The 25472-nt window shown below is 41.9% G+C and overlaps 1 protein-coding gene across 4 annotated transcripts in view; it reads left to right on the forward strand.

Moving 5' to 3' along the window:
* The first annotated feature begins 5391 nt into the window (after nt 1-5391).
* KLHL3 (kelch like family member 3) overlaps nt 5392-25472 on the forward strand; it is a 112658-nt gene continuing 92577 nt past the window's right edge. For 2 of the 4 annotated variants that reach the window (XM_080675817.1, XM_080675820.1), the window contains exons 1-2: nt 5517-5953; nt 19506-19625. In XM_080675817.1, coding sequence (XP_080531943.1) covers nt 5898-5953; nt 19506-19625 — 176 coding nt within the window. In that variant the 5' untranslated portion in view covers nt 5517-5897. Of the gene's footprint in view, nt 5954-19505; nt 19672-25472 lie in introns of those variants that run through there. The other 2 variants (XM_080675818.1, XM_080675819.1) reach the window with 2 other exon arrangements.

The following is a 25472-nucleotide window of genomic DNA, read 5'->3' on the forward strand; positions in this document are numbered from 1 at the left end:
TGGAAGGAATTTTTTTTTTTTTTAATTCTCACTCAAGGAGTGAGAATGTTTTTTGCATTGATTCTCAGAGTGGAAGGGCGGGGGGAGGGAGGGAGGGAGGGAGGGAGAGAAAGAAACATCGATGTGTGAGAGGCACATGGATTGGTTGCCTCCAGCGCACGCTGGACAGGAGGTGGAGGGGGGATGTGGGGACTGAACCCACAATCCAGGCACATGCTCTTGACCAGGATGAACCCGAGACCCACTGGTGCACAGGCCGAGGTTCTAACCACTGGCCAGGGCAGAAGAAGGAATTCTTATGAAGATCCTCGAAGAGGAACTTTGCAATCTATTGGCCTCTGTAAAGCACCCAGCTTGCTGCTATAGTTGGTCTGGCTTTTCTTTGACTCACTTGGGGTCCAGTGTGTGTCTCCAGCTTTTTCTAAGAGCAATCTGTGCCTAGGCCTGGTTGGTAAGCTAAGGGACAGAGGAAACCATGGAGAAGGACTTTATAATAGTAGGTATTTGGAAGTCTTGGGTTACAGTCTGTATGGACAGCTTTAAAGGTTCTACAGGTGAAGTGGGAAGGGCATTAGGTTAGGCATCTCTTTCAACCCCATTGGCTTATCTCTAAAATGAAGGTAGTAATATAGGGGTAGTTAATGGTGGGCTCTGAGGTCAAGTGGACCTGGTTTCAAATTATGGGGCCATGGTTAAGTCATTTAACTCTAAGAACCCCAGTTTTCTCACATTTATTTTTGTTCAGATGGAGCTTCACTAATCTTGTGTTACTTTTTAATTAAAATTTTTTTAGCCCAGCCGGTGTGGCTCCACGGATGAGCGTTGACCTATGAATCAGGAGGTCACAGTTCGATTCCCGGTCAGGGCACATGCCCAGGCTGTGGGCTCGATCCCCAGTGTGGGGAGGGCAGAAGGCAGCCGATCAATGATTCGCTCTCATCATTGATGTTTCTCTCTCTCCCTTTCCCTTCCTCTCTGAAATCAATATATATATATATATATATATATATATATATATTTAATTTAAATTTTTTTATTTTTTTTAGATTCCACATATAAGAGATCATATGGTATTTGCCTTTTCTCTGTCTGAGCATGATGCCCTCAAGTTCCATTCATGTTGTTGCAAATAGCAAGATTTCATTCTTTTTTATGCCTGAATAATATTACATTGTGTGTGTGTGTGTGTGTGTGTGTGTGTGTGTATTAATTTCTTTATCCATTCATCCATCAGCAGACACTTAAGTTGTTTCCATAACTTGGCTATTGTAAATAATGCTGCAATGAACATGGGGGTGCATATGTCTTTTCAAGTTAGTGTTTTCATTTTCTTCGGATAAATACCCAGAAGTGGAGTTGCTGGATAACATAGTAGATCTATTTTTGATATTTTGAGGAACCTCCACAACGTTTCGATAGTGGCTACATCAATTTACATTCCCAACAACAATCTGCATCCTCACTAACACCTGTTACTTATCTTTTGCTAATAGCCATTCTGGCAGGTGCTAGGTGATATCTCCTGGTTTTGACTTGCATTTTCCTGATGATTAATGATGTTGAGCATCTTTTTATGTACCTGTTGGCCATTTGAATATCTTTTTTGGAAAAATGTCTATTCAGGTCTTTGCCCATTTCTTAATTGTATTAGTATTCCTGCTGTTGAGTTGTAGGCGTTCTTTATGTATTTTAGTTATTAGCCCCTTATCAGATATACTAGAGGCCAGTTGCACGAAATTCATGCATGGGGGGGAGGTCCCCTCAGCTCAGCCTGCACCCTGTCCAATCCGGGAACCCTTGGGATCCTGGGGATCAGGCCTAAACCGGCAGTCGGACATCTGGACATCTCTCTCACAATCCTGGACCACTGGCTCCTAATTGCTCACTGCCTGCCTGCCTGGTTGCTCCTAACTGCCCCTCCCCCCGCCAGCCTGATCGCCCCTCACTGCCTCTGTGTGCCAGCCTGATGGCCCCTAACTGCCCCCTCCCCCGTCAGCCTGGCCACTCCTAACTGCCCCCCGCCAGCCGTTGCCCCTCACTGCTCCCCCTGCCAGCCTAATCGTCCCCAACTGCCCCCCCCTGCTGGCCTGGTTGCCCCTAACTGCCCCCCCCCCCCCGCCAGCCTGGTCGCCCCTAACTGCCTCCCCCCCCCCCCCCCCGCCGGCCTGGTCACCCCTGACTGCCCTTCTCTGCCAGCCTGGTCACCTCTTACTGCCCCTCCTCCACTGGCCTGCTCGCCTCTTACTGCCTCCCCCCCGCTGGCCTGGTTGCCCCCAACTACCCCCCTTCCGCCAGCCTGGTCGCCCCTAACTGCCCCCCCCCCCGCCGGCCTGGTCACCCCTGACTGCCCTCCTCTGCCAGCCTGGTCACCCCCAACTGCCCATTCATCTAGTTTGATGAAATGTAATAGTTGTATACAATTGTGTAAGTATCAGCACAGTCAAGATATGAAACATTTCCGTAACCGTAAAGAGTTTCTTGTGCCTTTTGATTCTCTGATGCCTACAATATTTATCAGCTGGGCAGATGGTTCTGCTGCACAGTTAGGTGTGGGACCACTGTACTGTGTTTAGGTGCCTGCACATGTGGGGAACTGAAGTCCTGGAGGAGGATAAAAGCAAGAAAAGAAGAAAAAATAAAAGGAAGAATGAGACCGGGAGAGTATTATGCTAAGTGAAATAAGCCAGCCAGAAAAAGACAAATAACCACATGATTTCACTTATATGTAAAATCTAATGAATAAAATAAACTAACAAACAAAAGAGAAACAGACTCAGAGATAACAAACTGACAGCTGTCAGAGGGGAGGGGTTGGAGGTTTGGGTGGAAAAGGTGAAGAGATGAAGCAAAAAACAAACAAAAAAACTCAAAAACAACAACAGTATAGTGATTACCAGAGGGAATGGGGTGGGGAGGTAGAAGAGGGTAAAGGGGGAATAAATGGTGATGGAAAGACTTGACTTGGGGTGGTGGACACACAATACAATATGCAGATGATATGTTATAGAATTGTACCCACGAAACCTATATAATTTTATTAACCAATGTCACCCCAATAAATTCAATTAAAAAATTTAAGAATGATTGGTCTTCTAATTCTCTCCAGATAAACTATGCTGTACTGACTACTTGTGGCGAGATAGAGTGTATAGCAGAGAACTTTCTAGACCAAATCCACAACAACAAAATTTCTTCTAACATGGTTCTTCCTGAGCTGCATAGAGCTGAAGGATCCTGAACAAAGTTGCTTTGGATGGAAAGGTGAGGCCACTATTGGTAAGCTGTGGGAGGAGGCTTGAGTATGCGAAGGTGAGCTAAGAAGGGGGTAAGGCACTATTTGCTAGGCTTCCAAGGATGGGACCTCTTCCTGTAGGCCAGTGGTTCTCAACCTTTCTAATGCTGCGACCCTTTAATACAGTTCCTCATGTTGTGGTGACCCCCAACCATAAAATTATTTTCGTTGCTACTTCATAACTGTAATTTTGCTACTGTTAATGAATCATAATGTAAATATCTGTGTTTTCCGATGGTCTTAGGCGACCCTGCTAGCGGTTCTCAACCTGTGGGTCTCAACCCACAGGTTGAGAACTGCTGCTGTAGAGCCTAAGACCATCGGAAAACACAGATATTAGGGCAGGAACTTTGTGCCAGCAGTCTGGAGACTAATTCTTGACTTAGCTTTGGCCCTGGTTTTACTAGATAGTTTTTTCTTGATTACCTTCTCTGAATTGTCTCTGTCCTGTGTACTTCTTGTGGATAGAGTGAGCGGTGTAGGTGGTAGTAGTATGGTTTCAACACATACATTGTAGTGATAGTTAGCATGGCAAAAGTAGATTGCAAAGAAAATTCTGTAAAGTTTTAAACTGCCCCTCAATAGTTGTAATATTGAAACCTGAATATGTTCAGCCCTTGTGTATTTCCTTTCCTGGCCTTTTTTTTTTCCTTCTTTCTCTCTGGTTTGTTAGATGTGACATTTCTCTCTTTTCCTGAATGGTGAAGTTGTGAATGAGGGTATGAAGTTGTAAAAGAGAGACTCCTCTTATTTTTATGTCCTTTTTATGAATCACCCAGTTGTCTTCCTGGTGGATGTCTGCACTTTGGCACGGATTCTGGGATTCAGTTTCCTTATTTGTGATGTTAGCTGCTCCTGGTCTGTGTGCTTTACTTCAAGAGGAAATATCTGGAGTAGAGCCCTAAGACTGATTAGAGGAGGAAGAGACAGAACGGGCAAAAGATGAGAGGAGTATTGTGAGAAGAAGTGGTGATACAGGGCTGATGGGTGTAAATAAGACCACCTAGGTTTCTTCTCATTTGAGAAAGAATGAATTTGGGTAATGGCCTAATCAAAGAAGGCCCTGACATATCAGAGATAATCTTTGAGAATAACATCCTAGCCAGTTTGAGTTCAACTGACTAAATTAAATTTAAGTTACTCTTAGTTTGTATTACCTCAGTGCCCCTCCTTCCCGCCTTGGTTTCAGGGCGTTGTAGCAGTGAAAAAAGGCCTAAATTATAACAATAATAGATTTATTGAGCATCTCTCATACTTTCCCTGAAGCATCCTACAAAAAATTAGAGTCCAATAAGATTTCCTCCTTAAAACAATCTCACGGGTTACTCTAATGAGAAGAAAAATGGAACATTAAGACATTTTTTACACTCATTGTGATTTTAGAGGTGAAAGGGACTTTTGAGATTGTCTGGTCTCATTCTGAGATGAGGGACTGAGGTCCACAGTGAAGAAAAGACTTGCTGAAAGTCACTCAGATAGCTAGTGGTAGTGCGGCTGATCCTGAGAAGCACAGGTGTGACATGGGGGGTCGCAGAATAGAGATGCCCATGTGTGATTTCCTGAGGCATCAGGGAAGCTTCTAAACCCATTTTTGTGCAGAGTCAATCATCAGTGGCTGATTGCCTTAGTTACCTCTAAGCCTCTTGGCTGTGGCTAGGACACAGACTGGCCTCCTGCCTCCCCAAGATTATGTTTTAGAGTTAAGTTAGTCTAAATTGAGTCTCAACAGCTGGAGTTAACAGGGTGTGGGATACTTAGGCTGGAGATGGGGAGTCAGTGGGAGACTTAGTAGTTAGAGCACAGCTTAGTCAAATTTCAATAGGACAGACTTTAGGAAGATATTTTAGGTTTGTGCTATGAAATTTGGCCTCTTGCAGTAAAATGGGGTTTGTTTCATTTTCACCTATATCTGCCAGTTTCCTTTTCTAATTTCTCTGTGCATTCTTCTCAGTTCTATCAGGCTCTTTCCCCCTAACTATTCCCTATCTGTCAGACTCCCAGAGCTACTGTAGATTTTAGGAGAAGGAATTGGGACACGAGCTGTGACCTACAAGTCAATTTCCCCAGGTGGATAAACTCCACTGCAAGCCTCAGAGGGAGGGGCCTCCTGGTTCCAGCAATCTGGCCAGGCTGACAGACTCATAGCTTATGGGGGCAGGGGAGGAGGTGGGGGCCAGTATTTCTTGGGCTAGTGAATAACTGCCTGAGTCTTTGCAGTTTAGGCAGAGAAGACTCGAGTCCTTGGGGTGGACAAGTCGCCTGGGCTGGGGATGCCTGGGCAGATGTGCAGGCAGTTGGAAAGGTGGCACCGCAGTTGGGTTGCTGGAGCTGCACTGTTCCTAGGAGACGGAGGAGCAGCAAGCCTGCGGGGGAGGGGGAGCAAGTGGGTTGCTGCTTTTAGCTGCTGAAAGGACTGCAGGGAGCTCTGGGTAAGACATTTTCTGTTGCTGCTGCTTCTGCGGTAGAAGCTGCCGCTAGTAAGTCAGAGGAAGGAGGATCGAGAGGGAGGAGGCTTCATTTGCAGCCATGCTGAATCACTGTTGCTGATCAGATCTCCTGCTGGTTGGCTGCGAGAACTGAGAACAGAGCTAGGATCTCTGGGTGCATGCACAATTCAGCAGCTGCCACCCCCGCTGGGCCTTGCACAATGGAGGCTGAAAGGTATGTATGTGCAAGTGTGTTGTGTGTGTGTGTGTAAGTGAATGTGTGCTCGTGCGGCAGCTTTTGTGTTTGCATTAGCTAGGCAGGGTCGGAAGGAAGACCTGGCCATTGATGGATCCCAGCGGGAGGCCGAATAGAGCAGGGAAGCCCCTTTCTCCAGAGATTAGCTTCCATAAAGGCAGGTCTGGATTTGCTGGGCAGCGGAGCACCCTGAGAGAGGACTTCCTGGCTGGTGTTTGGGAATAGTTTCAGCATGGGCTGAATCAGGATTGCCCTTCTCAAGGCATTTCCCTTTCCTGGCTACTTTCCCCGGGGTGTTTTTTCTTTGATTTTTTTTTTTTTTAATGTTATAGCAGGGCTGGCCAGGCATAGAGTGATTGCATTTTCACACTGAAGTGCTCAAATCTTCAGCAACCATGTTATGGTAATGTCGTTCCTAAAAGTGTGTGTGTGTGTGTGTGCGCGTGCGTGCCTGCCTGTGTGCATGTATACGCACACAAATTCAGGTAAGAAGGAGAGAAACCTATCAGATGACACTCGCTCTGATCTGACTTTCATTTGCATTGAAAAGTTTATAAATGATACTGGAAGGTGTGCTCTTAAGAGGAACTCTTGCTTCTTTCACCAGGGGTTTCTTATGAAATAGGAATCAGCAGTTTGTCGAGCAGGATCTAACTAGTAAGGGTTTATTTCCTGGCAAGCACATGTTTATAAATTTTAAACTATTATCTGGGGATCTGATTCTTTCACTGTAAAGGTGCCCAGTGCAATGCACGGCGGGTCATTCCTCTGTGTGCCAAAACATCTCGTTGTGCCAGCCTCTTCATTCTGTGCATCTGCAGCTGGTAGAGAACAAGGCTTATCATTTTCCTCTAGGTGAGATGGCAGCAGGGAGGGGTCAGGCCATGCAAGTGCACCACTGAGGGGAGGGCTGCTGCTTTGAGTTGCCAGTTTGATGCAGATGGAACCTGCTGGTTAAATGATAACAGGTTTAATTAAATCCACACTGTCTGGAGAGTACCGCAGTAAACACTTCCTTTGCACAGATTGCCCCAACTCTTGTACCTCATGGTGCAGAGTGATGTCATTAAACATCTCTAGACCTCACCAGGCCTGACATGATTGCTGGGTGTCCTCTTTTCTGAACAGGCCTCAGGGGTTGTGTTTCTTTTTTTCTTTTTGTTAATCCTCACCTGATAATATTTTTCCCAGTGATTTTTGGAGAAAGTGGAAGGGAGGGAAGGAGGGAGGGGAGGGAGAAAGAAAGAGGGAGGGAGGGGAAAAAAAAGGGAGGGAGAGAGAAACATTAATATGAGAGAGATACATTGATTGGTTACCTCTTGCACGGGCCCCAACCAGGGCTGGGATTTGAACCTCCAACCCAGGTACATGCCCTTGACTGGGAATTGAACCCATGACCCTTCAGTACACGGCCGGTGTTCCAATCACTGAGCCACACCTGCCAGGGCAGGACTGTGTTTCTTGATGTGACTTCAAGAGTCTGGGACTTTTTGGACAGAGTATGCTGCTGGTGCAGTCTGTCCCCGGATGCTCTTTGCAGCAGAAGCATAGTGTTGGACTCCATGTAGCCTGTTTCCTAGACTTGGGGCCGAGGTGGGCAGTGTCTTCACCTTTCTATTGTATGGTATCTAGCAGTAGGGTGGGGGTGATGTGAATGGAGGTTAGAGGTTCTGGACCAGGCCTATTTTCTTGACTCATGGTATAATGGGTTGAAAGGTCCATGTGAGATAGCAGCAGCAGATCGCAGAACTGCTTCCCAAGCATTTTTGGGCACCTAATGTGTTCCCAGGACTGTATTAAGAAATGTAATGGGTCCGTGCCCTCAAGGAACTCTCTTGTACTTCAGTATTCGGTGCCTTTCAGCTGGCATGGCTGATGTCGTTTGCTTTATAACACCTGGTTTTTGCATATGTTCTTATGCTTTTCCTGTATTGGAGACAGAGAGTAGCGAGAAATACAAACTGAGCATCTTCCAACATTCTTCAGGTCACTCAGCTCACTATATTTTGTTTCTACTCCAGGACCAACTTACCATGCCAGGCATTTGTCTTCTGAAATCTGGCTCCAGTCTCCATTTCTATTGCTCACCCATATGCCCACCAAGGGATCTATTGGTGTCTTTTGTGATCGCTCATCCTGTATTCCATCCAGACTCAGGTCCTTACCTTCAGGCGTTCCTTTTGCCTGAAATACTTTTCCCTTCCTTTTTCCCAAAATTTTTAAAATTCCACTCTATCCGGGAAACCTCAGCTTTTCTGGTCCCAGTTGATGCTCTTCTGAATTCCAGTATCTCTAGGTATCTCATAGTTGGGTATTGAATAATAGATCCAGCCACCAGAATTTTTGTGCTTTTGTTTTTTATATCTTATAACTCCCCAAATTTGGAGATAGGTCCTCAAGGACAAGGATGGTGCCTATACCTCTCAATAGTCCTCAGTGACTGCTCTGTGACTGCGTGCATAGTAGGTCCTGGATAATAATTTGCTGATTAGTTGATAACTTTTGTGGGAAGCTCTGATAATTAAAAAGCAAATTGGTTAGAGAGGAGATTTAAAACTTTTGGCCAATAGGTTCATCCTTGGATATCGGCCTTATTATCTCAGTACGGGTAATTGACCCTATGGAATGCTTTGAGGTAGGGGAGAAGGGGGGAATTGGTCTTGTTTTACAAGTTTTCTGAGAAACTCAGGGTCAGAGAAGCTGAGTGACTGGCCTAGTATCACATGTCAAACCTCCAGAGACTGGAGGAATCCTGAATCTGAGGCTTGTTCCACACTTAACCTGATGAAGCTTAATTGGGGCTGTTTTTAAGCATTAAACATTTTCAGCCAAGAGATTTTTAATGAACAATTTTCTTTCTTTGCCATAAGGGTATGAAAATAACTTCTACCTTTAAAGACCATTAATTGAAAGCATGGGCTTTAAAGTAACAGAGATCTTGCAGTGAATCTACTTCATAAACTGTGTGACCTTGAGTGTGTCACATTTCTTCAGAAATAATTTTTCTTTTTGGTGCAAAAGGAGTGCTAGTATTTATACCTCATAGAGTTGTTGTGAAGATCAAATGAGAAAAGATGTAGAAAGCACCTATTCAAGTTTTTCTGGCACAGAGGAAGTACTCAGGAAATGGTAGTTGCTGTTATCATTGGTATTCATTTATTGCCCTGCTGAACCCAATGACATTAACATCGCTTATTTTAGGGCCTTCCTATATTTGTCATCCAAAGCAGATTATGTGGGACCATTCCCATGAGAAAAGTAGGGAGAGCTTATCAGGCCAGGATTTTTTACCTAAACTATCTTCTCGTAGTCAGATACAGGGGTTGGCATTTTTTCTTCTAGGTTTCAACAAGACCTACCTCAGTTTTCTTTTTTATAGACACCCTGAGATTTGGAACCACCGAATATACCTTTGTTCAGGCCAAAATCTTAAGAAGAACCTGTGAATTTATACTCATTTTTGTTGTATCCTGCCAGCTCTCCAGCTGTATGGGTCCTTCTGAAGTTGTTTCCCATCTCTCTGTGTGAAGAATCGCTGTGGCTTGGTTTGTCAGAGGAAGATGATTCTGTCTTCTATTTTGCAAAGGAAAAGGCTCTCAGATACTACAGTGATAGCATGTGTGTGTGTGTGTGTGTGTGTGTATTTGTGTGTGCGTAGAGCAGATGGACATTGAAAATGGCAGTTGCTCTTGCTATTGGGATTTTATTTCAGTTCTGGAAATCAGACTTATGGATGAATTAAAATAAATTTCTAACTTATATGAGATACCCAGAGTAGTCAAATTAATTGAGACAGAAAGTATAATGGTGGTTGCTAATGGTTGGGAAGAGGGAGGAATGGGGAGTTATTGTTTAATGGGTAGAGTTTCAGTTTGAGAAAATGAAAATGTTCTGGAGATGGATGGTGGTGATGGTTGCACAACAACATAAATGTACTTAATTGCCGGGGTTCTTTTCCCAGCCTTACAAAGGGTTCAGCATTCTGGAGAAAGGGGCTGTGCATAGATGATTAAGGAGTCTGGAGATGAAAGATAATTTTGAAAGGCATTGGGGGTCAGAGGATCTTCAGCTGAAGGAGCTAAAGACTCCCTCCTTGACCAAGGACCTTGTGCTTTTATCCAACACAATTTGTCCCAAGGCAAGGCGGAGATATACACTTCAAAGGGCAAGGTAACAAAGGGTACAGAAGCATTGTCAGTTTGGGGAATAGCCTACAGCTGTTCAGGTATTTGGCCAACAGGAGGCAATAAAATGCCCTGAGCTATCTGGCAGTTAACAATCCTATTCAGGTTTGGGGGAAGTGCCGTTTAGCCATTTCAACAAGTAAACTACATATGTGGCTCACCCTTGTTGAGCCGCCCAAGCTTCACCAACCTTTTGGTGAAACTCTTGTAATTATTACATGCTGGAATTGGTTCCCGGCACTTAATGCTGCTGAAATGTACAGTAAAAGATGCTTAAAATAGTAAATTTCATGTTACATATATTTTGCCATAATTAAAAATTTATTTTCAGGCCTAGTCTCTGGCATATCTGCAAGAGTTGCAGAGAACCACAACTTTTGGAAGAAACATCATAAAAAGGGGAAGTTGGTTGTCAATTTTTCTTAAAATTGTGCTTTCTTTCATTAGAAGCATCAGGATGCCCCTGCTTGAGGTGGGCCCCAGGCACCCAAGGTTATGCCATGAATTTGTGTGAACAGTCCTCAGAGGGAGAATAGCACATCTTTACTGAGGAAAGCCTGCTCTTGGACCTTGGGGAGCTTTGGAACTAGATGGAGCATATCTCTTTGCCCTTGATCCAGGAACAGATAGATCATATTTTCTGAGAAGACACAACTTAGAGAACTGATCCAGGGAAGAACAAGATCCAGGGAAGGACAAGTGTTGAGAGCAGTGCTTTAGCTTTTTCTCTCTTCCCACAGCACATTGCTGAGTCCTCTCCTGCCTCAGAAGTCATGGGTAGGAACTTTTAAAGAAATCTTTGGACATTGCTGTTGCCTGAAGCAGATGTGCATTTCATCCATGATAATTGAAATAAAATTTTCCATTTTGGAAAAACTTTTTGGTGAAGTAAGGTTTTCAACTGCAAAAAACAAAACAAAACAAAACAAAAAAACCAACCCCAAAAACAAAACAAAACAAAAAAATAATCAGTGACAGAAACCATTTAGTTTTCCCATACTCAGGTTTGGGTTTTTAGGATCTTGCTTGCTAGATTTTAGATTGTTATTCCAGATCCAGACAAAAACATTGTTGGATAACTTTTCCAAAGCAAGTTCTTTATTTGATGAAATTTGCCATTATAGAACTGACCTACTTTTTTTTCAACTGCTAGATGGACCCTAGAACTAGGTTAGCCTGAAAAGAACATTAATAAACTATATAAAAAATAACTTGAACATGCTTTGTTCTTAGACCACCCCCCCGCCCCATTAAATAAGTTCAGTGGTTCTCAAGCTAGGTATCTGTAACTTTTTATAATTTATAAGGATTTTTAGAGTCTCAGCACAATTTTCCTGGACTTTTCTTTTTAACTTATGAATATCTATTGTAGCCTTTATCAAATCTATACACATGGAAAAGCTCAGTTTTCCTATTCAAACCAAACAGAAGTTTGGCTTCCAAAATACCACATAACAAGGGGTGTGCTTTTTTTTAGTCTTTCTTGCTCCTTGTCTAATTCTGTCTGAACTCAAGTGTTTCTCTTGTGTTTCACATTTTTACACAGCCCACTTAAGAGATTTTTAGCCCTGGGTTTTGAAGGAAGTGGTCTGTGAATTGGACCCTTAGGAATGTGATTAGTAACATACCTGTTCTTGAGCCTGATTATAAGAATGGCAACAGCTGCTGGTTGGCTTTGATGAATTATGATGGCCTTGTGTGAAAATTCCAAATTCAGTACAATGAATAATATTGACTCCAGTAAGCGCTACAGTTTCCCCGCAGCCCGTGGGGTGAAGTAGCGCCGTGTCACAGGTCCTAGAGGATCCAGTCTTTTTTCATTTGGGCAGGTTTGGCCGCACAGTGAAGAACCTCAGAGAGTAGGACATAACAAATGAGCCCCCTTGGCCTTATAGGCTGTGCACGTTATCCCAAGTCAGTGGACATTTCTTGAACTTTAGAACTGGGAAACAAGCTAGATCTGCAGTTTGCTCAGAGCCCTGTAGGTTCCACAATCTTATCTTGTCAGCGTTCTATTGCTGCCCAGACTTGGAGAAGCAGAGTCAAGCTGATGAACTTATAAGAACCTGGCGTACAACATTTTGTTAATTTGCTGTGAAAACAGTTACTGGCTAGATGTTCCTGAGGGCCTGCCACCACTTTTCTTGCTTCCTGAAGGAGAACCATGGGGGAGGCTAATTTGATCAAAAGGCTGCTTAGTAAACTAGGAGCTAAGTTATGGCACTTAAGCTTCACAACAGGCATCTGACCTGAGGCTGAACCAAATGACTATGTCTGATAATTAAATCATTTTCTTTCCTGGATAGTGTGGGATGAGTGGGACCAAGGGCTTTCTCTCTCTGATTCTTATTTTTTGGTTTCCGTTTCTAAAGAGTACATTTTTTTTAAATGAGGGGTTTTAATGATTTGGCATAGTTTTATTTTTTCAAAAAATATGTTTTTATTGATTTCATAGGGAGGAAGGGAGAAGGGGAAAGAGAAAGAAGCATCAATGATGAGAGTAAATCATTGATTGGCTGCTTCCTGCATGAACCCTACTGGCATAACCCAGGCATGTGCCCTGACTGGGAATTGAATCATGACCTCCTGGTTCATGGGTCGACTTTCAACTACTAGTGACACCAGCCAGGCTATTTTTCCCCCTTCTTTAAGCGACTTTGCCTTTCTTCTGTCTCATCTGTAGCTTGAATATAATGTGCCTGGGCTCTGTGTATGTTGCCCAGTATCAATGCACTCTGCCTAAACTTTATTTGCATTTCTTGAAGCCTTTTACAGACTATGTAGTTCCTAGCCTCAGCAGCATTTCTAAGGCTACCCTTTCCTCTCCTCTTTCACACCCTTCATGCTCTGGAGCTCCTCATCTGACAGATCCCCCAAATACCTCTGCACAGTCAGCCTGCTCAGAGGCTTTTCTGTTTCCTGCTTTGCTGACATGCTATCCAGTGTCTTTTCCTTTCCATTCATTGCCTGAATTTTCCTCAGCGATGGAAAGAGCCTAAGAATGAATGCAATAAGCAGCAATAGCAACCATTCTTGGTGCTTCCCTTTTCTCTAGTTGATGCTGGCTTTCTCTGCCCCCCATCCTCCTGATTCTGTATCACCAATGCAGGGAACTAGACAGCTAAGAAATAATTCCTCAAATCCCCTATGGGGAAAGAAGGAGGGGAAGTTAGAGGGATAAAGCCATAATAATTTTTATAAGGGAAAGTGAAGAAAGATGGAATAGTTGGTAGTTATACCTCATTTACTTACCCATTCCTTCATTTACTCAAATAATCACTTATTGAGCACCTGTCATGTGCCAGAGGCTAAGAATAGAGAGGGAAATAAGACACCATCCTGTTTTTCATGGAGTTCAAAGTTGGGTGAGCAGTGTTGTGCTTGAGCCAACAATCATCCACTTGCAAGAGCTGCTTATTTTTAGGAATTTTATGAGTCAATTTTTAAATACAACTTTCATTAAAAATTAAATTATGTAACTTAATTATATTAAAAACAAGTGTAATAAACACTCAAAACTCATCACTTCCCATTTATTTTACTATGATCTATGTCTCCTAGACCAGCGGTCGCCAACTGGTGGTCCGCAGACCACTGGTGGTCCATGAGGTCCGAAAGATTGGCGACCATTGTCCTAGACCAGTGGTCGGCAAACTCATTAGTCAACAGAGCCAAATATCAACAGTACAACGATTGAAATTTCTTTTGAGAGCCAAATTTTTTAAACTTAAACTTCTAACGCCACTTCTTCAAAATAGAATTGCCCAGGCCGTGGTATTTTGTGGAAGAGCCACACTTAAGGGGCCAAAGAGCCGCATGTGGCTCACGAGCCTCAGTTTGCTGACCACGGACCTAGACTATGTCTCTTATATCTGTATAATGGAAATACTATATGGTGATATAATGATGTGCTTGCTGCACATTTCTTCCCACCTCCATATACTCAGTGACATTGTGTTGGTAGATTGAAATATGCTGTGGTGGGAGTATTTACACCATGGAAATTGGCAAATGTTAAAAATCAGGGCTCCCTTCCTTGAAACCAACTGTTAAACATTTCCAGCACATACTGTGCGGGGGAGTTAGAGAAGTAAGAGGTAATTACATTATTATATAGAGGGAGGCACAGAGTACCAAGGGAACAGATAGGAAGGGAAATCAATCTAGTGGAGGATGATAGGAAGATCCCAGCAAGAGGCTTGAAGGGCTGAAAGGAATGAGCTAGACATCGGGGAGAAGGGAGATAGGGCAAAAGAGCCTGGTATACTAGTATTTAGGCAGTTGCAAGTATTTTAGTACTACAGTAACAAGAAGTCTTCAGGGAAATGGTGGATTATGAAGGCCCAGGCTAGGTCTCTGAGATTTGTTCTAGATAGAACATGCCATGCTTACACTGACATTCTGTGAAGATCACTCTGGAGTCTGGGAGGAGGTTATCATAGTAATAAAACAAGAGATCATGATGGCTTAGACTGAGGTTGTAGTAACAATGACTGTGAGAAGGGAATGGCGTGGAAAGATATTAAAGGACATAGATTTGATAGGACTATGGCTGTATGTGAGTGGTATGCGAGAGAGAGAGAGAGAGAAAGAGAGAGAGAGAGAGAGAGAGGAGATATCAAGGATGACATCCCAGTTTCTGCCTTGGATAGGTGAGTGGGTTGTCGGTTCTGCCTTGGTGATAGGAAACTCAGAAAAAAGAATAGGCTTGAGGGAAGGTAAGGAGTAGGCTGAGTTTGCCCAAAGAAGGGTGTGTGTGTGTGTGTGTGTGTGTGTGTGTGTGTGTGTGTATGATTTTGGCTGGGTCTGGATAGGGTGAAAAGTATGGGCAAGAGAGGAGAATATACCTCAGTATGGTTGTGTTTCACAGGTGGAGAGGGGGAATCCACCAGACTTGTCTGGTATCAAGAACTGAGCATGCTGGAGATTGGGCCTTGAGAAAGTGGAATTGGGCTATCTGTTGGGGATTAATTAGTTAAGATCTGGTATGAATGGAGGGAGAAAGGTATAAGGGAGGGAATGATGCGATCTAGCAACTCTGCCTGAGATGTGATCCTAGGCTGAGGCACGTGTGTGTGTGTGTGTGTGTGTGTGTGTGTGTGTGTGCGCGCGCGCGCGCACGCGCGCATGTGTGCATATATTTATGTACTATATTGCTGGAGGGCGTGGGTTATGGTGGAAATAACTTGGACTGATTCAAGTCAAGGACACCTGAGCTCAGATCCCATCTCTGCCACTTATTATCTGTGATCTTGTACAAGATTTTTAATTCCTCTGACTCCTTAGATAGTCTCTTTACTTAAGAAGTTACTTAACTTCCTACTCTCTGGAAGACCAGTGAGTTGCCAAGAAGCTTGTATTTTCCAGAAATGAGAGATACCACTCTAGACTTCCTGTGTCTTCACACCCAAGGGGAGCAAGGGATGAGAGAGACCAAGGGATGATTTGGTTCCTTCTGATGTCAAGACTTGCCTTGGCATCAAGGGTGGAATGGGAAAACCAGATGTCATTTCCTTAGCCAGCCCTGTAGTCATCAAGTTGTTCTTTTAGGGAAGCTTCAGTGTGAATTGCATTTTGTTGAAATTAAGTCCTCTGATAATAGACAATCTATGTTTGAGAACTTTGGTAAACACAATATTATTTTTAACAGGGATATATCATTATTGGGCCATTCTGGAAGGCTGGAAAGTGTAAAGAGCAACAGAACAAGGAAGAGCAAGCCATCCTTGTCTCTATTTGGTCTACACCCACTCCCTGTATGTGAAATAGAACTAAAATGTTTGTCCACTGGGCTTTTATTAGTTCCTGTTAAAAACCTTCAATGGTTCCCTGATCGATACCAAATGATAGTTTCTCTTCCTGGCTTTTAAGTCTCTCTACAATTTGAAAATTATAATGAATATTTGTGCAGTGTTTTATAGTTTTTAGTTTTATCCCAGGAATGCAAGTATGGTTTAGTATTAGAAAATATATTAATATTATTTACCACATTAAAAGAATAAAAGGAAAAATCCATATAATCATCTCATTAGATTTACAAAAACATTTGATAAAATCCAGTATACTTTATGATTAAAGAACAATAATATACATGGAAATTTTTTTAATTTGATTAAGAAAGGGTATCTACAAAAATCCTACAGCAAACATACACAATAGGAAAACATTAGAAGATCTTTAACATCAGTAGGATGAGAAAAATATTCATTAGCACACTTTCTGTTCAACATTGTGTGACCATCCTAGCCAGTGGAGAACTTCTTGCAAAAAGAAACTAAAGCCCTTAGAATTGGAAAAGAGGAAAACAACTCTTGCAGTATATGCAGGCAATGAAGTTGTTAATATAGATCACCTAATTAAATCTTCAGACAAATAGTTAGAAATAATAGAAACAGTTGGTAAGGTGGCTAGATATAAGATCAATTTGCAAAAATCAGTTGCATTTTATAAACCATAATAATCAGAAAATATAATTTAAAATGACACAATTTCCATTATAAAATAGCAACAAAAATAATAAAGTGAATAAATATAATGATATAAGGTTCCCCATGCAGAAAAATATAAAAGTTTGAATGACATTAAAGAGGACCTAAATAAATGGAGAGATATTTCATGTTCATTGATTGGAAGATACAATATCAGAAAGATGTCAGTTCTATTCAAATTGATCTATAAATTCAATGCAGTTTCTATCAAAATCCCATCAGAGTCTTTCATAGAACTTGACAAACTGATACTAAAATTTGTATGAACTAGTAAAGAGACTGGAATGATCAAAACACATCTGAAACATAATAATAGGATTGGGGACTTGCTCTATCAGATATCAGGCCTTATTATGGAGCTACAGAAATAATGTATTACGGGTACAGAGGCAGGTAAACTGACCAATGGAATAGGTTAGTGTCAAGAAATAGATCCCTGTATATTTGGAGCTTTGATATGGACCTAAGGTGGCATGACAATGACAGGCGAGTGGGAAAAATAAGAAGTAATCAATAAGTGGGACTTATGGGAAAAATTAGATTCCCTTTTTCACATCATGACACAAAAATCAACATCAGATAATATAAGGTATTAAATATCAAAAGTAAAAATGTTAGTAGAAAATAAAAACTATCTTTCTGGCCTTGGAGTAGGGAAGGAAGGACACTAACAAAAAATTATGCTTGTGGGTTTCCTTACATGAAGTTTTTCATCTTTACTGGGTACTCCCTCTTCCTGATCACATTTTCAGTTTTGAGATTTTCTTGATCTCCTTAAACACATGACTCTGATCATCTGCCTTTGTGCATCTCTTTATATTGTCCTGTGCTCAGCTCAGTTAATTTCTTTGCACTCAGAATCCAAACAGTCCCATAGTTCAGATGCCTGTGGCTTACATTTACATGCTGAACTGAAGGTAGGGAAAGAAGCCAAAGGAGGAGTCAGATGAGCGACGGGTCTGGGGCATGTTTGATTGTATTTGAATGTTAACAAATCCCAGTGTGAGATCTATAGAGACTCTCAGGTCTCTGGAACATTCTCTTAACCACAGCATTCCCTTTCTCAAGAGTTTTCAGAGCTGGGTAGTAGCATGGACAGAGGCAAAGGGAAAGGCAAAAGAAAGTACTGTTGTTGTCCTAGAGTTGGAGTAAACTGTGGGTCCCTAAATCTACTCAAGTGGAGAAGGTTCTGTTTTCCTACTAGCAAAGCAAAGCTTAGCCTTGTCCAAACAGAGGTAACTCCAAGGTTCCAGACTTGACCATGGAGCTAAGTAGTTTCATCAGTCTGGGGAGAGAGTGCTTTCCTTACTCATTCTTTTTGGTTCTTTCTCAGCCCCCATAAAGTTTAGACATGTTGCTTAGGAGTAGTTGGGATTCTGGGTGGGATTTCAAAAGGATTTAAGTGTTTTGTCTTTGGGACAGGAGGTTTTGAGATTATGAGTGACTTGCTAGAACCACCTGCTCATTTAGCTCACATAGATAGCCTTTCTTTTCATAACAAATTACAATCTCTTGTCTTTGTTTGGGATTATGGTTTCCCAAAAACTTTCACTTGTGTCACCATTCTCTATACTGTAGCCAATGTGATCTTTCTGAAGCACAAATGTGTTCACCTGCTTCCTGCCCCACTTCTCTGCTTAAAACCTTTGGATGGCTTCTCATGGTTTCAGAATGAAATCCAAACTCCTTAGCTTTGCTTATATGACACAATATTGTTCAGTCTAATAGCCTTTTTTTCTTGATACTCTCCTCTAGTTTTACTGAACACACTTGAATTTTTCTCCAGGTCTCTGTGCATACTGCCCTCTGTCTGAATACTTTCCATCTTCCTTTTTTACCTGGTTAATGTATGCTCTTACTCAGCTTCTAGGAAGTTTTCCCCTCAGCATACCAGCATTGGGATAGTTGCCCATCCTTTGTGTTTCTCTAACCTTTTTTTTATTGTTTAAAGTATTACATATGTCTCCTTTCCCCCAATTGTGTGTTTCTATTACTCTTACCCCATATAATAAAAGGCTAATATGCAAATTGACTAAATGGCGGAATGACCAGTTGCTATGATGCGCACTGACCACCAGGGGGCAGATGCTCAATGCAGGAGCTGCCTCCTGGTGGTCAGTGCGCTCCCACAGGGGGAGCGCCGCTCAGCCAGAAGCCCTGAACTGGGCTCATGGCTGGCAAGCGCAATGGCGATGGCGGGAGCCTCTCCTGCCTCCATAGCAGCGCTAAGGATGTCTGTCAGTTGGACATCCCCTGAGGGCTCCCAGACTTCAAGAGGGTGCAGGCCGGGCTGAGGGACCCTCCTCTCCCCCCCCCCCCCCGCCAAGTGCATGAATTTCATGTACCTGGCCTCTAGTCGAATTATAATACTTAAGATACAATGGTTAAATGTTTACTTGGCTTTCTCCTCCACTGAACTCAAAATTTTGTGAGAGCAGGATCTGTTTCTTGTTTATTGTTGTGTTTCCCTTAAATTTCAATACAGTGCCTGGCACACTGTAGGCTCCATTAGATGTTTGTGGAATGAACAAACATCCCTATGAATTGAATGGTATAGTGCTTAGTTTCCCCATCTGGAGAGATGGAAGTTAAGCACTCCTACAAAGTCACAAAAGTGCTTGGTGGAATAAGCTGAGATAGGACCCATCTTCCACCAGAGGAATGCACTTTGTATTGGGAGATTCTGCAGAAATGCCTGACCCAATGCATTCCTTCCCTGTTGGGTTTGTGGTTAAGAGAACAGGCTGACAGGGATGCCTCTGGTGGGTGGGCAAATGCATGCACTTGTGCAGTTGGGTGAATGGGTTTATCAACATGTGATCCTCTTTTTCCTCCCTCCCACTCCCTTCCTGTTTACAGCACCAAGCTGAGCTCCCAGTCCCCGATACAGGCTGGGGATGATGAGAAGAACCAGAGGACTATCACTGTCAATCCTGCCCACATGGGGAAGGCGTTCAAGGTTATGAATGAACTGAGGAGGTACATTTCCTATTTTGCCTGTGCCCTTTTGGAAGCAACTTGCCTGGTGAGCGTTATCAGGTTCTATTAAGTTAGGACAGCACCTCCTAGTGAATTCTGACTCTTCCCCACCCAATCTCAGTCACGTGGCTTCCCCTTTCAAACTCTGATTGAGATAGATGTCTTTCAGAAATCTCTCTTTCCATTGTATTTAACACCTATCATTTTAGTACTTAATCACAGGGGAGAAATCCTTTATGGTTACAGAAGTTCTGTTCATGGACTTTGTTTCCAACTGAACCAGCTGCTTGTAGTCCAATAATAGAATGATTACAACACCTACACACAATTGCAGATTAAAGATTGTGGATGCCATGCATTTTCTTTTGGCCTCCCTCTCATTCCTTGGTCTGAACTTAGCTTGTTAGACAGCCACATGAATGGAAAAATACCTAGCTTCTAAAATGCAATTTAACTCTATAAAGAAATAAATGAAATGCAAATGCACTCATCCTCACTTAGCTAAATGGTGATGGGTGTGCAGGCTATTTGTAAAGCCAGTGTGCATGTTGGATGAGCTTGTTGCAAGACAGGTTCAGGACACTGAACATGCTTTTCTGTACAAAACTTGTGCACACAATCTCTTCCTTTCTAGAGAACTCAGAAGCTTTTTTTGCCCATGCCATTATTCATCCTGTTGTGAGCTGTAATTGTTTATTTCCTCTTTTCTATGTAGCTCATGAGTTTCCTGAGGCAGGGGCAATTTCTGAATTGTTTTGATGTCTAGCACCTAGTACTTCATAGGAACTGAGGCAGTGACTCGGGATGGGTGAGTGGGGGTAAAAAGTTAAATAATAAATAGGTCAATGAAAATTATGTTCTGTAGTACAAATAGGTGTTTTGTGAGGTTGCTAAGGAAGCAAGTATGCCAAACTGCAAATTTGGAGAACACTTCTTAAAAGGGATGATGCTTGAGGTAAATTTTGAAGGACAAGTGAGAGTTAAAGAATGATAAATGGATAGGAAAAAGTCTTCCAAGCAGAGAAAATGGCATGAGCATAAGCATATATAGGTGAAGATATGTTTGTTGAGTAAGGGATTGAACTACTTTTTAAAAAAGTTCTATCTGATTCTATATTTATTTCCTCATTTTTCCTTTTTGCAGGGTCCAGTCTTTGGCATAAAAACCAAGTTAAATTTATCTTATGCCCTATTGCTCAATTTTTATTAGGCCTCTTGCCAAATTTCCTGGAAGCTCTGTTCATATTTGTCTTTGGCAGTAGGCAATGCTGATGTTTGTGTCTATGTGTATGGTTCTCTTGTCACTGAAGAATTTGTGTTGTGTTCCCTAGACTCTATTGAAGTTCTTCATGTAGTTCCCTAGAGTTGGCTTGTTCCCTATGTCTAATTTAAGACTCCAGGTTTCCAAATAAACAACCTAACTTTACACCCTATGGAATTAGAAAAAGAAGAAAAAACTAAGCCTAAAGTTAGCAGAAGAAAGGAAATAATAAAGATTAAAGCAGTGATAAATGAAATAGAGACTAGAAAGATAATAGAAAAAAATCAATAAAACTAAGAGTTGGTTTTTAAAAAAGGTCAACAAAATTCACAACCCAGCTAAACTAACCAAGACAATAGAAAGAGGACTCAAAATCTATATATATAAAAGCCTAAGCGACCGAACGACCGGTTGACCGGTTGCTATGATGCACACTGACCACCAGGGGGCAGATTCTCAATGCAGAAGCTGCCCCTGGTAGTCAGTGTGCTCCCACAGCCAACCTCCCGCAGCTGGCCAACCTCCCATGATTCCTCCCCCTGGCCGGCCGGCCGCCCTGATCAGCCCTAATTGGCCCTGATCGCCGGCCAGGCCGAGAGACCCTACCCGTGCATGAATTTGTGTACTGGACCTCTAGTTATAAATAAAAGAAGAGACATTACAAACGATACTACAAAAATACACTTGATCATAAGAGGCCACAATGAACAATTATGTGCCAATAAATTGGATATCCTAGAATAAATGGATAAATGTTTGAAACATACTACCTTTTAAGACTGAATAAAAAAGAAATAGAAAGTCTGAACAGACCAGTCATGATTAAGGAGATTGAATCAGTAACCAAAAATCTCCCAACAAAGAAAAGCCCATGAGCAGATGATTTCACTGGTGCATTCTACCAAACAGTCAAAGAAGTATTAATGCCAATCCTTCTCAAACTTTTCCAAAAACTTGAAGAGGAGGGAACATTCTCAAATTTCTTTTAACAAGACCAGAATTATCCTGATACCAAAGCCAGATAAGGATAGTACAAGAAAATAAAAGTACATGTCAATATCCCCGATGAATAGTGATGCAAAAATTCTCAACAAAATACTAGCAAACTGGCCCTGGTTGGTGTGCTAAGTGGTTAGAGCCTCAGCCCAGGCACCAACTGCAGGTTTGATCCCTGGCCCCAGTTGGGGTGCATGCGGGAGGCAACAAATCAATGTGTCTCTCTCACATCAATTTTTCTCTCTCTTCCTCCCTCCCTCCGTTCCACACTCTAAAAAATCAATGGAAAAAAAATCCTTAGGTGAGGAATAAAAAAAATTACTAGCAAACTGATTTCAACAGCACATTAAAAAGATCATATACCATTATCAAGTGTGGTTTATCCTTAGGATACAGGATGGTTCAAGATATATAAATCAGTAAATGTGAGAAACCAAATTAATAGAAAGACCATATGTTCTCTCAATAGATGCAGAAAAAGTGTCTCAATGCTTGTTCATGATAAAAAATCCCAATAAATTGGGTATAGTAGGAACACCCCTTAATATAATAAAAGCCATATATGACAAACCCATAGCTAACATTATACTCAACTAGAGGCCTGGTGCACGAAATTCGTGCACTGGGTGTGGGGAGTCCCTCAGCCTAGCTTGTGCTCTCTTGTAGTCTGGGACCCCTTGGGGATGTCTGCCTGCCGTCTTAGGCCTGCTCCCCACGGGGATTGGGCCTAAGCCAGCACTAGGACAACCCTCTCACAGTCTGGGATCCCTCTCGCAGTCCAGGACCCCTTGCTCCTTACTGCCTGTCCGCTCACTGCTCCTTACTGCTCGGCTCGCTGCTCCTTAGTGCTGCTGTGGAGGTGGAAGAGGCTCCAGCCAATGCCACTGCACTCACCAGCCATGATCCCGGCTTCTGGCTGAGCGGCGCTCCCCATGTGGGAGCGCCCTGACCACCAGGGGGCGGCTTCTACATTGAGTATCTTGTCCCCTGTTGGTCAGTGCGCATCATAGCAACCAGTCATTCCGTTGGTCGTTCCACTGTTGGGTTGATTTACATATTAGGATTTTATTATATAGGATGGTTGAAAGCTTTTCCTTTGAGACCAAGAACAAGATAAGGGTAACCACTCTCACCATCCTATTGAACATAGTACTAGAAGTGCTAGACAGAGCAATTAGGCAAGAAAAAGAAATAAAAACCAAAGTTATAAAATTGTCTCTTTGCAGATGACATGTCTGAATATAGAAAAACCCAAAGACTCCACCAAAAAAGTGTTAGAACTAATAAATAAATTTGGTAAAGTTGCAGAATATAAAATCAACATACAAAGTCAGTTGTATTTCTATACACTAACAACAAATTAAGAAAGAAAGAAAACAATCCTATTTACAATAACATAAAACCCCCCCAATAAAATACTTAGGAATAAATTTAACCAAGGAGGTAAGTGATCTATATACTGAAAACTATAAGACACTGATAAAAGAGATTGAGGAAGACACATAAATGGAAATATATTCTGTGTTCATGTATTGGAAGAATTAGTATTGTTATAATGCCTTTACCCAAAACCATCTATAGATTCAGTGTAATCTCTATCAAAATTCCAATGGCATTTTTCACAGAAATAGAAAAAATAATCCTAAAACTTGTATGGAACCAGAAAAGACCCTGAATAGCCAAAGCAGTCTTGTAAAAGAAGAGCAAAGCTAGAGACATCGCACTTCCTGATTTTAAACTGTATTGCAATGCTGCAGTAATCAGAACAGTATGGTAGAGACACATAGATCAATGGAATGAAATTGAGAGCCCAGAAATAAACCCATGTATGTATGGTCAACTAATTTTTGACAAAGGAGCTAAGACTACTCAATGGGTAAAGGATAGTCTCTTCAATAAATGGTGTTAGAAAAACTGGACATGAAAATGAATGATATTGGACCCCACTCACAAAAATTAACTCAAAATGGATTAAATACTTCAGTGTTAAGACCTGACACCATGTAACTCCTAGAGAGAAACAGGGAAGAAGATCCTTGTCATTAGTTTTGGCACTGACTTTTTTTCACCAAAAGCATAAGCAACCAAAGCAAAACAGACAAGTGGGGCTACATCAAAATGAAAAGCTTCTGCATAGCAAAGGAAACTATAACAAATGAAAAGGCAAACTACAGAATGGGAGAAAATATTGGGAGATCATATATTTGACTAATATCCAAAGTATATATGGAACTCATACAATTCAATAGCAAAAAACAAAATACTCTATTATAAACTAGTCAAAGAACCTGAATAGATATTTGTTTAAAGAAGACATCCAGGTGGCCAACAGATACATGAAAAGGGGCTCATTATCACTAATTAGTAGAGAAATGCAAATCAAAACCGTAATGAGATAGCATTTTATATCTATTAGAATGGCTATTATAAAAAAAGGAGATAAATTATGGCAAGGATGTGGAGAAAGAGAACACTTGTGCACTGTTGTTAAGAATGTAAATTTTACAGCTACTAATGAAAACAGTATTGGTTCCTCAAAAAATTAAAAATTTAGCCCTGGCTGGTTTGGCACAGTGGATAGAGCATTGGCCTGCGGACTGAAGGATCCCAGGTTTGATTCCAGTCAAGGGCACATGCCAGGGTTGCGGGCCCAATCCCCATTGGGGATGTACAGGAGGCAGCCGATCAATGATTCTCTCATCATTGATATTTCTATCTTTCTCTTCCTCTCCCTTCCTCTCTGAAATCAATTGTATATATATGTGTATATATATATTTTTTTTAAATTAAAAATTTAACTATCATATGATCTAGCAATCCTACTTCTGGTTATATATCTGAAGGAAAAAAAAGAAGGAAACTGCCATTTGCAAAAACATGGATGAACTTTGAGGGCATTATGCTAAGTGAAATAAGTCAGACAGAGAAAGACAAATACTGTATGATCTCACTTGTATGTGGAATCTAAACAAGCTGAACTCATAGAGACAGAGAGTAGATTGGTGTTTGTCAGGGTCCTAGGGGGGCTGGGGGTGGGAAATGGAGAGATGTTGTCAATGGGTACAAACTTCCAGTTATAAAATGAATAAGTTCTGGGGATCTAATGTACAACATGGTGACTATAGTTAGCAATACTGTATTGTATGCTTGAAAGTTGCTTAGAGAGTAGATCTTAAGTCTTCTGACCATGAAAAATAGGTGTTGTGTGAGGTATATATGTAATCATTTTAGAATATAAATGTATATTAAATCATTACATTGTATATCTTAAACTTATACAGTGTTATATGTCAATTATCCTATCTAATAAAAGAGTAATATGCAAATTGACCATACCCCCGCTACACCACAAGCCACGCCCACCAGCCATGCCCACCAGCCAATCAGGAGGGGATATGCAAATAAACCCTACCAAGATGGCTACAGCCACAGAGAGCAGGAGGGAGGCTTGGGTTTCCCTGGCAATGGAGGAAGCCAAGCTTTCCGCCTGCCCTTGCCGGCCCAGGCAGGCCTCCACTCAATGCTACAAAGTTTCAATTATAGAAGATAAATAAATCCCAACAGAAATGGCTGCCGCCACAGAGCTGGAG

The sequence above is a fragment of the Plecotus auritus genome (genome assembly GCF_963455305.1).
Source record: "Plecotus auritus genome assembly, chromosome: 6".
NCBI lineage: Eukaryota > Metazoa > Chordata > Mammalia > Chiroptera > Vespertilionidae > Plecotus > Plecotus auritus.